The sequence below is a fragment of the Heterodontus francisci genome, chromosome 42 (genome assembly GCF_036365525.1).
Source record: "Heterodontus francisci isolate sHetFra1 chromosome 42, sHetFra1.hap1, whole genome shotgun sequence".
NCBI lineage: Eukaryota > Metazoa > Chordata > Chondrichthyes > Heterodontiformes > Heterodontidae > Heterodontus > Heterodontus francisci.
The window spans coordinates 4,788,900-4,802,756 of NC_090412.1; the positions used below are offsets into that span (position 1 = coordinate 4,788,900).

The following is a 13,857-nucleotide window of genomic DNA, read 5'->3' on the forward strand; positions in this document are numbered from 1 at the left end:
CATTCATTGCCCATCCCTAATTGCCCTTGCGCAGGCGGTGGTGAGCTGCCTTCTTGAACCGCTGCAGTCCTTGGGGTGTAGGTACACCTCCAGTGCTGTGAGGGAGTTTTGGCTCAACAACTGTGAAGGAACAGCGATATAGTTCCAAGTCAGGATGGTGTGTGGCTTGGAGGGGAACTTGCAGGTGGTGGTGTTCCCATGCATCTACTATTGATACAACTGAGTGGCTCGCTAGGCCATTTCACAGGGCATTTAAGAGTCAACCACATTGCTGTGGGTCTGGAGTCACATGTAGGCCAGACCAGGTAAGGACGGCAGATTTCCTTCCCAAAAGGACATTCGTGAACCAGATGGGTTTTTACAACAATTGACAATGGTTTCATGGTCACCATTAAACTAGCTTTTAATTCCAGATTTATTAATTGAATTCAAATGTCACCATCTGCCGTGGTGGGATTCGAACCCATGTCCTCAGAGCATTAGCCTGGGCCTCTGGATTACTAGTCCAGTGACATTACCACCACACCACTGCAGATTGTCAATTGCAGACCATCTATTCGACAGAAGCAGAGAGTCTTTAATGTGTCACATGATGTTGCATTGCAGTGGTCAGAATTACAATGAAGGCAAATTATGATGCAGTGCATTACAACTCTTGGAGCGACAACAAAGTGTCATATTTCAAGATTTTGTTACAGTTTCAATGTAGAAAGGACTTGGAAAAGAATTACATTTAAGTTGAATCTGATTAAATGGCAGATTTTTTAAAATATAAAATTTACAGTCCAGAAACAGGAAATTCAGCCCCACTGGTATTTATGTGCCACACAAGCCTTTTCCCACCTTATTTCATCTCATTCTATCAACCCATCTATTTTTAAAGAAGTGTATTCACACAAGTTTAAAAAAAGGACAATATTACCTAGGCATTGAATTTGCTTCCTGAAACACTGACTACAGTGGCGCAGTGGTTAGCACCGCAGCCTCACAGCTCCAGCGACCCGGGTTCAATGCTGGGTACTGCCTGTGCGGAGTTTGCAAGTTCTCCCTGTGACTGCGTGGGTTTCTGCCAGATGCTCTTGTTTCCTCCCAAAGACTGGCAGGTTGATAGGTAAATTGGCCATTGTAAATTGCCCCTTGTGTAAGTAGGTGGTAGGAGAATTGAGGGGATGTGGTAGGGAGTATGGGACTAATGTAGGATTAGTATAAATGGTGGTTGATGGTCAGCACAGACTCGGTGGGCCCAAGGGCCTGTTTCAGTGCTGTATCTCTCTGTGACAATAAGTGATTAGTTAACTTGTCTTGGCAATCAAAGAAACAACTTAAACCTAATGTATCAGGAAGTCCTTGGTCCTGAGTGCTTAGCATGGCCTGTGTGACAGAGACCATCTGTTTAAGTGGTGAACAAAGGGAGATGAAAACAGATGTTGTAGTTGAGGGATGCTGGTCAAGAGAGAGGTAGAATTCCCTATTCTTTGAGTATGAGGTGATACATTTTGGTGAGAAGAATGAGGAGAGACAATACAAGCTAAAAGTATTGCTGAAAATAGAGACATTTTTGTTGAAGGATTGGTCTCTTTTTGTGCGGTACTATTCTCTGATTCTAGTCCAGGTCAGATTCAGAGGAAATGTACCTGCGACTGAGCCAAGCTGCCACTGGGTGGCAGGGAAGCTCCTGGGTTTCTGGGTGGTGCTGAGGCTCTGGGCTCCTCCAGTGCGGCTGGTGTCGCTGTGTTCGGAGTGCAGCCGCCGGGAAGGGGAGGCGCCGAGGCTCTGGGCTCCTCCACTGCGGCTGGTGTCGCTGTGTTCGGAGTTCAGCCGCCGGGACGGGGGAGGCGCCGAGGCTCTGGGCTCCTCCAGTGCGGCTGGTGTCGCTGTGTTCGGAGTTCAGCCGCCGGGACGGGGGAGGCGCCGAGGCTCTGGGCTCCTCCAGTGCGGCTGGTGTTGCTGTGTTCGGAGTTCAGCCGCCGGGACGGGGGAGGCGCCGAGGCTCTGGGCTCCTCCAGTGCGGCTGGTGTCGCTGTGTTCGGAGTTCAGCTGCCGGGAGGGAGAGGCGCCGCTCCTGCTGGGAGTTGGGTTGCCGTGAGAATCAGAGTCAGTCAGTGAGAGTGTGGCGGAGCGGAGAGGGAGAGAGCGAGGCGGCGGCAGCGGCAGCGGCAGCGACAGCGACATGGAGATGCGGGTAAGAGAGCGGGCGGAGTTAGGGTGACAATGGCTGGAGATGGCCCGGGTCTCCCGGTAACGGCCAACCTTCCCCCTGTCTCACTCACTCACCCTCAATCACTCACCCTCAATCACTCACTCACCCACAATCACTCACTCACCCTCAATCACTCACTCACCCACAATCACTCACTCACCCACAATCACTCACTCACCCTCAATCACTCACTCACCCACAATCACTCACTCACAATCACTCACTCACTCACCCACAATCACTCACTCACCCTCAATCACTCACTCACCCACAATCACTCACTCACAATCACTCACTCACCCACAATCACTCACTCACCCTCAATCACTCACTCACCCTCAATCACTCACTCACCCACAATCACTCACTCACAATCACTCACTCACCCACAATCACTCACTCACCCTCAATCACTCACTCACCCTCAATCACCCACAATCACTCACTCACCCTCAATCACTCACTCACCCACAATCACTCACCCACAATCACTCACCCACAATCACTCACTCACCCACAATCACTCACCCACAATCACTCACTCACAATCACTCACTCACCCACAATCACTCACCCACAATCACTCACTCACAATCACTCACTCACCCACAATCACTCACTCACCCTCAATCACTCACTCACCCTCAATCACTCACTCACCCACAATCACTCACTCACAATCACTCACTCACCCACAATCACTCACTCACCCTCAATCACTCACTCACCCTCAATCACCCACAATCACTCACTCACCCTCAATCACTCACTCACCCACAATCACTCACCCACAATCACTCACCCACAATCACTCACTCACCCACAATCACTCACCCACAATCACTCACCCACAATCACTCACTCACAATCACTCACTCACCCACAATCACTCACTCACAATCACTCACTCACCCACAATCACTCACCCACAATCACTCACCCACAATCACTCACTCACAATCACTCACTCACCCACAATCACTCACCCACAATCACTCACTCACAATCACTCACTCACCCACAATCACTCACCCACAATCACTCACTCACAATCACTCACTCACCCACAATCACTCACTCACCCTCAATCACTCACTCACCCACAATCACTCACTCACCCACAATCACTCACTCACCCTCAATCACTCACTCACCCTCAATCACTCACTCACCCACAATCACTCACCCACAATCACTCACTCACAATCACTCACTCACCCACAATCACTCACTCACCCTCAATCACTCACTCACCCACAATCACTCACTCACAATCACTCACTCACCCACAATCACTCACTCACCCTCAATCACTCACTCACCCACAATCACTCACTCACAATCACTCACTCACCCACAATCACTCACTCACCCTCAATCACTCACTCACCCTCAATCACCCACAATCACTCACTCACCCTCAATCACTCACTCACCCACAATCACTCACTCACCCACAATCACTCACTCACACCCACAATCACTCACTCACCCTCAATCACTCACTCACCCTCAATCACTCACTCACCCACAATCACTCACTCACCCACAATCACTCACTCACCCACAATCACTCACTCACCCACAATCACTCACTCACCCACAATCACTCACTCACCCTCAATCACTCACTCACCCTCAATCACTCACTCACCCACAATCACTCACTCACCCACAATCACTCACTCACCCACAATCACTCACTCACCCACAATCACTCACTCACCCACAATCACTCACTCACCCACAATCACTCACTCACCCTCAATCACTCACTCACCCTCAATCACTCACTCACCCTCAATCACTCACTCACCCACAATCACTCACTCACCCACAATCACTCACTCACCCACAATCACTCACTCACCCACAATCACTCACGCACCCTCAATCACTCACTCACCCACCCTCAATCACTCACTCACCCACCCTCAATCACTCACTCACCCACCCTCAATCACTCACTCACCCACCCTCAATCACTCACTCACCCTCAATCACTCACTCACCCTCAATCACTCACCCTCAATCACTCACCCACAATCACTCACTCACCCACAATCACTTACTCTCAATCACTTACTCACCCACAAACACTCACTCACAATCACTCACTCACCCTCAATCACTCACCCACAATCACTCACTCACCCACAATCACTCACACACACACAATCACTCACACACACAATCACTCACTCACCCTCAATCACTTACTCACCCTCAATCACTCACTCACCCTCAATCACTCACTCACCCTCAATCACTCACTCACCCACAATCACTCACACACACACAATCACTCACCCTCACAATCACTCACACACCCTCACAATCACTCACTCACCCTCAATCGCTCACTCACCCTCACAATCGCTCACTCACACCCTCACAATCGCTCACTCACCCTCACAATCGCTCACTCACCCTCACAATCGCTCACTCACACCCTCACAATCGCTCACTCACACCCTCACAATCGCTCACTCACACCCTCACAATCGCTCACCCACCCTCACAATCGCTCACTCACACCCTCACAATCGCTCACCTTCAATCACTCACTCACCCTCACAATCACTCACTCACCCTCACAATCACTCACTCACCCTCACAATCACTCACTCACCCTCACAATCACTATCTCACACCCTCACAATCCCTCACTCACACCCTCACAATCACTCACTCACACCCTCACAATCACTCACTCGCACCCTCACAATCACTCACACCCTCACAATCACTCACTCACACCCTCACAATCACTCACTCACACCCTCACAATCACTCACTCACACCCTCACAATCACTCACTCACACCCTCACAATCACTCACTCACACCCTCACAATCACTCACTCACACCCTCACAATCACTCACTCACACCCTCACAATCACTCACTCACACCCTCACAATCACTCACTCACACCCTCACAATCACTCACTCACACCCTCACAATCACTCACTCACTCACACCCTCACAATCACTCACTCACTCACACCCTCACAATCACTCTCACTCACAATCACTCTCACTCACAATCACTCTCACTCACAATCACTCTCACTCACAATCACTCTCACTCACAATCACTCACTCACAATCACTCTCACTCACAATCACTCTCACAATCACTCTCACTCACAATCACTCTCACTCACAATCACTCTGACTCACAATCACTCTCACTCACAATCACTCTCACTCACAATCACTCTCACTCACAATCACTCTCACTCACAATCACTCACTCACTCTCACAATCACTCACTCACTCTCACAATCACTCACTCACCCTCACAATCGTGTGCAGCATGATCCCAACAAGCATCCCGTGGATCACTCATCTTCTCCCATTTCCCCCATTCCACTGCTGCCAACTTGTACCTTTTACTCCCAAATTGTACACCCCCCCCACCCCCACCCCCACCCCCACCCCCACCCCCACCCCCACCCCGAGCAGTGGCAACACAGCTGTGGGCGGCTGGGTCTAGTTGCTCAAGGGACTTTACTGATATAAGGAATGCACCCAGTGGAAGAGCTTTTCTCAGTTGGTAACCAAGTGTCCTCTCACAGGATGCGAGTGCTGCTGGCATATATTGTCCAACCCTATTTGCACAAGAGAAGGTGCTGGTGAGCTGCCTTCTTAGACAGCTGATTTAATATTTGCTGTTTGTAGTGCCCTACTGCACGTAAATTGGTTTTCTTTGTTTACAAAACCATTGTGACTATATTCAAAAGTGGTTCATTGGTTGTGAAATACTTGAAGTTTTTTCCCTTGTAGGATGCAGTTTATGTACCAGTGCACCAAATGTGTCTCATTGTTGGCTTCATCCCATGTGATTTGAGTCAGCCTTCTTGTGGGATAGGTCATATGAACATAGTGCTGAATACAAAGAGAAATGGGGCAAGAGAAAACAGAGTGCTTTGAACAGAAGCTGTTTGCTGCAGATAATAAGTCAGGTATTAAATTTCTTTCCTGCACTCTCTGTGATGTGCATGTCTTCATGAAAGATGTAAATCTGGTGAGCAGCCAAGTTGTTAGTTTGAAGGTGAGCCTGCTCACATCAAATGTACATGAACAGTCAGCATTTGACTCTTCACTTTTATTGCTTGTCTCTGGCAGTGTAGCTGGCTTTCAGAACATAGGAATAGGAGGAGATTATTCAGCTTTTGGAACCTGTTCTGCCATTCAGTTAGGTCATGGCTGATCTGTATCTTGATCCATTTACAGCAACTTGTATTTAAATAACATAGGAAAATATCCCAGGATACTTCACAGGAGCATTATTAAAAACATTTGACACTGAGCCATATAAGGGGATCCTAGGATAGGTGACTAAAAGCTTTGTCAAAGAGGTAGGTTTTAGGGGACTTAATAAAGGAGGAGGGAGTGGTGATGATCTGCTTTGGTTCCTTAACCCTTACTATCCTTACAGACCAGAAATCTATCAGTCTCAGTTTTGGCATGTTCAATTAACCCTCAGTCTCAACAACTTTTTGGGGGAGAGTGTTCCAGATTTCCGCTATCCTTTGTGTGACAAAGTGCTTCCTGATGTTACGCCTGGGCAACCGAACTCTAAATTTGCAGTGATGACCTCCCCCCCCCCCACGCACCCACCACCCACCAACCACCCACCACCCACCACCACCACCAGAGGAAATAGGTTAGACAGAGAGAAGATATCAAACTCCTTTCATCATCTTAAACACCTTATTTAGAACGCCCTCTAATCTTGTATACTTGAGGGAATACAAACCCAGTCTATGCAACTCAGCAGCATAAATGAAATAGGGGACTTTATGTTGAGGATCGGAGACCCTCCTTTCCAACTGTGCCATCATGTTGCCTTGGTTGATTTTCCCAAGGGAAACCAAGGCGAGTCCTGAGCAGTTTGGAGAAGATGCCCCTCTTCTGGGATAAGTTTTGAATTTAATAATGCAGCACCACATAGATGCAGATGGAAAATACTGTTAGACTGTATCTAGGAAGTATTGCTTAGACCATTACCAGATTGTGTCTGGTTTCAATTACTTCCAAGGAAAATGCCAGTCTTGTGTGATCCACTAATTACTACTGGTTTACCCGAGTCCAGAAGCTCTTGGTTTTAACCCCTAAATAGCATTTCCTGCTTTGCGTGTAATTAGGTACTTTGAGCAAACCCCGATTGACACTGTGGGAATGAAGTGATTTTCATCTCTTGAAATTGCATTTATGTATGTGGGAATGAGTCTTTTCAAAGTGTTTGTAGGATTTCCACTTTGCTACTTTCAAACAAGATGTTTAAGGTTATTTTTAACAAGATGCACTTTTGAAAAGAAATAATTGTAACTATTTTGTTTCTTGCAGTCAAAAACTTGAGGGTTTAGTACTTGGCCATGTCATTCCTTCTCTCTATCCCTTTCTCACGGTAACTCTGGGACTCAGCCATTCTGCGTTAGGGTTAACCCTAACCCTTCCTCATGGTAACTCCGTGTCTCAGCTGTTCTGCTGAACTTTTGGCACCGCTCTCATGTTGTTTGCCTTCCTTGAGACTCTGCTGTTGGCTTCTGAGCATGAGGTGTGATCCATCCCCCCGGGATTCTCTGCTCTCGGTAAACCAATCTTGCAGGCCGCTAACTGTTTCCAGAGGAGCTGGCTTAAATCTCTGCTTCCGAATCTTGGGAAACTTGTATAATTAAATATTATTCTTGTAAATCCATCACTCTACAGTGATCTTTGTTCCTGCTTCTTACTTTCCCTGAAGTAGCCCTATACCTAGTGTATGGCAAAGGACACAGCTCAAAGTGACGCAGTGCATTCATGATAAAGCCTTTGTTACCTTCAGTGGTCTCCTGGCTGGCCTCCCACCTTTCACTCTCCACAAACTCAGCTCGTTTAAAACTCTACTGCCTGTATCCTAACTCAATTCAAGTCCCGTTCACTCATCGCCCCTGCTCTCGCTGACTTGCATTGATTGCGGATTTGGTAATGCCTTGAATTTAAAATTCTCATTCTTGTTTTCAGATCCCTCTATGGTCCTCACCTCTCCCTGTCTCTAATCTCCTCCAGCCCCACAGCCCTCTGAGATCTTTATGCACTTCCAATTTTGGCTTCTTGAGCACCCCTGATTTTCATCACTTTGTCATTGGTGATGTTTGTGTGCTAATGCTCCTGTGAAATGCCTTGGGATGTTTTCCCTATTAAAGCTGCTGTCTCAATGCAAGTTGGTGCAATGTTATCTTACTTTAATTTTATGCATCTGTGAAATGGACATGATGTTGCTCAAAGATGCTTTGCACTTTAGCAAGTTTTACGAGATTAGGGTTCACATTTCATCACCTGCTTGAGCAACGTGTGCAACTGTTTTTGAAATAAAGATCTGATTATCATAGGAAACAGGAACTGGAGTAGGCCATTCGGCCCATCGAGCCTGCTCCACCATTTAAACATTATGGTTGATCATCTACCTCTATGCCATTTTCCCCCACTATCCCCATATCCCTTCATGTCATTAGTATCCAGAAATCTATTGATTTCTGTCTTGAACATGCTCAATGATTGAGCTTCCACAGCCCTCTGAGGTAGAGACTTCCACAGATTCACCATCCTCTGATTAAAGAAATTTCCCCTCATCTCCGTCTTAATGGCCTGCCCCTTATTGAGACCATTACCTTTGGTTCCAGACTCAGCAGCCAGAGGAAACATCCTATCCACATCTACCCTGTCACGCCCTGTAAGAATTTTGTAAGTTTCAGTGAGATCACCTTTCATTCTTTGAAATTCCAGAGAATACAGTCCCAGTTTCTGCAGTCTCTCCTCAAAAGACAATCCCGCCATCCCAGGGATTAGTCTGGTGAACCTCTATTGCACTTTCTCCATGGCAAGTATATCCTTCCTTAGATAAGGAGACCAAAACTGTACACAGTACTCCAGGTGCGGTAGTAGGTGCTATGTAGCTGGACCTGGTTTCAGTAACTTGTTCAGTTAATTGCAAGAAAGTGTTTATTTTCTTGCTTCTCTGTTTTCCTCCCTGTTTCTTTTGACCATTGCTGGGAAATAGGAATTTGGATATATAGTTGTCGGGCTATAGGAACAGGGGATTGGGACTAATTGGATAGTTCTTTCAAAGAGCTCACACAGCCATGATGGGTTGAATGGCCTTCTTCTATGCTGTGAGAATCTATGATATTGTTCCATTGTGTTTTTCTAAAGTTAAAGTCTTTACTGGATGGTGAGATTTAGGAGGCTATTGGGTCACATTGCCAAAGGTAAGGAAGCGAGGCAGTTTCAGTTTTTATCTTTGCATAATGCAATGGTGTAGAGGCCAGTCATGAAACATTTCCTTGTTCTGCGACTGTTGCACAGTGGTAGTGGTGTGCACCATCTACAAGATGCACTGCAGCAACTTGCCAAGGTTCCTGCGACAGCAGCTCCTAAACTTGCGACCTGTACCATCTAGAAGGACAAGGGCAGCAGATGCATGGGAACACCATCACCCGCAAGTTGCCCTCCAAGCCACACACCATCCTGACATGGGAATAAACCAACACCTCAAAAAAAACCAGATTATCTGGTCATTTAAGGTGGTGGATGGGATGCCGATCAAGCGGGCTGCTTTGTCCTGGATGATGTTGAGCTGCTTGAGTCTGTTGGAGCCGAACACATCCAGGCAAGTGTGGCATATCCCTAACTTGTGTCTTGTAGATGATGGACAGGATTTGAGGAGTCAGGAGGTGAATCACCCGCTGTAGAATTCCCAGACCCTGACCCTAGATCATATTCGCTTCAGTTGAGAAAATTGAAGGGTGATCTAATCCAGTCCTCTGCCTGTATAAGTTCAAAACACACCATTGCAAACGTCTGCAGTTTTTTTAAAAGATTAGATGTGATAAGTACCGACAGCCAACACTTGAAGCTGGCACAGAAGAATAATCCGTTACTGCCAGCTGAACTCAAGTCCTTCCAAATGCTTCCATTCTCAACCGATGACTGTGATTTTACCTCATTTACAGTTGTTTCTTGCTGCAATACTCCATGGGCATCTGCATTCCATTACCGTTTACCTGTTTCCCGTATCAGTCCCTCTCAAGATATCTGTCGTCCTGCGAAATATGTTCTGGGTAGTAAGGCATTAAAGGGAAACGATGTTGCCGGTCGGGGGCATGAAAGGAATCTAAATGTAAGCGTTACTAGGCCAAGAAGCAGACTGCACATGATCTCTTTATAGACACATCTCCATCTGTTTCACAGTCTTTCAATTTTAGTTTATTATAAAACTACAAAAATAGTCAAAGATAGAATCCATGGTGTTCAATATTATGAAGGGTTTTGAAAAAGTAAATATATGAGAAACTGTTCCACTGACAGGAGGGTCGGTAACCAGAGGACACAGATTTGAGGTGATTAGCGATGGAACCAGCAGGGAGAAACTTTTATACACAGCTTGTTGTTCTGATCTGGAATGAGCTGCCTGAACCTTCAAAAGAGAACTGGGGCGATATACTTGAAAAGGAAAAATTTGCAGGAATGTGGGGAAAGAGCAGGGGAGTGAGACTAATTGTATAGTTTTTCAGAGCCGCCATGAGTATGAGGGGCTGAATGGCCTTCCCAGCTGTATGGTTCCATGATAAGTAATTATTTTGTGTAAAATGGATTTTCCTCACTATTTCTCAATGTTACTCTCTAACAAAATGACTTTACATAGTCTTGTAGAGATCTTTCTTGCAGACTTTATAGGCTAGCACCCTTGGGAAAGATGCCTGTAATTCTTTTTGGGGGAGAATTGTGAAGGTTAACAGTGGCGTACAGAATTTCTCAAGCTCTTTTTTTGTCATGTGTTATCAGGTTACTGTCTTCACTGGATAGTTTTGATAAAAAAAACACTTCCTGTGGTAACTTCAATGCACATGATGTAATCTGTCAGTGCCTTTCCAAAACTTGTGATGTTGGTCTTGGGCCCAGCTTGTGCAATGCACTGTTTTGCTGGGTTTGGCTTTTTTCAGTGTTGGAAGCATGTGCCTGGGTCAGTAGAAGAAACCACAGACTGAGAAAATCAGAAGCTTCTTCACTCATCAAAGAATTCAAAATATAAAAGTGGCTTTTTCGTTGTGACTGTAGTTTGCTCTCCAAAATAAAATTGTAAAGCAGCACATCTCCCTGGCATTGTCCAAGGTAACTTGGTTATGGGTATTGTTTGCCCCACACAAGTTTTAGGCAGTGCCTGTCTGCAAAACAATAAAGCCCAACCACATCCCCTTGATTGTCAACTGCAACATCAAAACCAAATTCCCCACCATTGACATCTTGGGGGAATTATCATTGACTGGAGGCTTAATTATCCATGTTGATGCTCAAACTGTGGGAGCAAGCTGATGGGTGGCTACCTCCTTTCTTCTGGAGCACGATTGAATAATATTGCTTACTTGCTTGAACAGATGTAGTTGCAACAACCCTTGAAAAGCCGACATTATACAGAACCGGGCAGTTCACTCTTTGGAATGACTCCCAGACCCTCCTTGACCTCGCTCCTCCCTACCTCTGTAGCCTCCTCCAGTCTTCTGAGATCTCTGTGCTCCTCCAATTCTGGCCTCTTGCACATTGGCGATTTTAATCACTCCACCATAGGCGGCCATGTCTTCAGCTGCTTGGGCTCTAAGCTCTGAAATTCCCTTCCTATACCTCTCTGCCTCTGTCTCCTCCTTTTGGAGGCTGCTTAAGCCCTTCCTCTTTAACCAAGCATTTGGTCGCGTGTCCGAATATCTCCCTCTTTGGCTCGGTATCAAATTATGTTTAGAGTCATAGAGTTATACAGCACAGAAACAGGCCCTTCGGCCCATCGTGTCTGTGCCAGCCATCAAGCACCTAACTATTCTAATGCCATTTTCCAGCACCTGGCCCATAGTCTTGTCTGTTATGGCATTTCAAGTGCTCATCTAAATACTTCTTAAATGTTGTGAGGGTTCCTGCCTCTACCACCTCTTCAGGCCGTGCGTTCCAGATTCCAACTACCCTCTGGGTGAAAACATTTTCCCTCAAATCCCCTCTAAACCTCCTGCCCCTTACCTTAAATCTATGCCCCCTGGTTATTGGCCCCTCCGCTCCAGTGAAATGATTCGAGATGTTTTGCTACATTAAAGGTGCTATACAAATGCAAGCTGTTGTTGAGTTGGAGATGTGACCTAGATGGCGACACAGCTTACATGTTGTGAGATAAACACGGGCTGAGGGTCAGCCAGAGTCTTAATTGTTTTTTTACTGAGGAAACTACACTAGATTGGAAAATATTTGTAAGTTTCAGGCCAGAAGCGTCCAGCATAGTAACTAGTTTACTTTCTCTCTTTGAAAGGGCTAGCTTGTCTTTGTAACACTTTCTCACACAAATATAATTCATAAAGAGTTCCTAATAGTCTGACTTCTGTTCCCATGACTTAGTGACAAGGTGACATTGGGAATGTCGAGACATAACGCCTAAATTATAACGGTAATTGAATAAGCTCACCGGGTGTTTACTTTGATTCCTGATTAGGTGGTGTAACCTTAGAGAGAGAGAGAGACCTACACTTTGGAAGATGATTAATACATTGTGGATCATTTTAACCTCAAAAAATGAGCAGGTTGAGGCCAGCTGGGATGTTAATTTTTAAAACCTCAAACCCGCCTCCAACGCTCCCACTTCAAGTTTCAACAGAGGCGAGATGGAGCAAGCAACCTGCTCCTAGGAGGTATTGGTCTTTTCAATATTATAATGAGGACTGTGTGCCTCAAATTTAACCTGTCTTACAGGTTTAACCTTGGTCGGCTGGAGTTCCTAGGCCTTGGGAAAGCCTCCAGCCAAGTGAGGTGACTGCTTTGTGGAAAAGCTAATTAACTGCCTTTCCAGTGCTTCCTGCCCGACAGGGAGCCAAACTTGTCAATCAAGCTGTCTCCTGGGCAGGGAACCTGCTTGGAAATAAAAGACATAAACTGGAGTCGGAATCCCCTTTCCCTGCTCATGAGACCTGCCCCAGCCAAGATCGAAGCCTTTGTGTTTCACCTGGTAGTGTTCTGAATCTTCTAAAACACAGCCCCCTTTGACTTAATGTGCACAGTGTAACAGGGATTTGTTAGTAGTATGAATTAATACATCGAGCTTCTATTTGCCATCCTGACACTTCCCTGTTCCTGTCTGCTGCACTTTATCATCTCATTTTAAAGGTCAGTGTCACATGAGAGAGGGGGAATTTTTTTCAACAATGAAAGCAAATGCAATCATCTGACCATGAGGCAGAATAAAGATAAAGACAAGACTGCAAATTTCCTGCCTCTCCTTGCACGCTCTCACTGTCTCCTTGTGTTCTCGATCTGAGTTTACTCTTGTTCGTCCTGCAAAGAGAGCAGAGTGGCGCAGTGGTTAGCACCGCAGCCTCACAGCTCCAGCGACCCGGGTTCAATTCTGGGTACTGCCTGTGTGGAGTTTGCAAATCCTCCCTGTGTCTGCGTGGGTTTCCTCCGGGTGCTCCGGTTTCCTCCCACAGCCAAAAGACTTGCAGGTTGATAGGTAATTTGGCCATTATAAAATTGCCCCGAGTATAGGTAGGTGGTAGGGAAATATAGGGACAGGTGGGGATGCGGTAGGGGTATGGAATTAGTGTAGGATTAGTATAAATGGGTGGTTGATGGTCAGCAC

At 46.3% G+C, this 13,857-nt stretch overlaps 1 protein-coding gene across 1 annotated transcript in view; it reads left to right on the forward strand.

Annotated features, from left to right (window-relative positions):
• The first annotated feature begins 2,013 nt into the window (after window positions 1-2,013).
• Window positions 2,014-13,857, forward strand: part of sgpl1 (sphingosine-1-phosphate lyase 1) — a 78,706-nt gene continuing 66,862 nt past the window's right edge. The window contains exon 1 of the mRNA XM_068020411.1: window positions 2,014-2,182. Within this exon, the coding sequence (XP_067876512.1) occupies window positions 2,171-2,182 (12 nt within the window). The 5' untranslated portion in view covers window positions 2,014-2,170. The remainder of the gene's footprint in view (window positions 2,183-13,857) is intronic.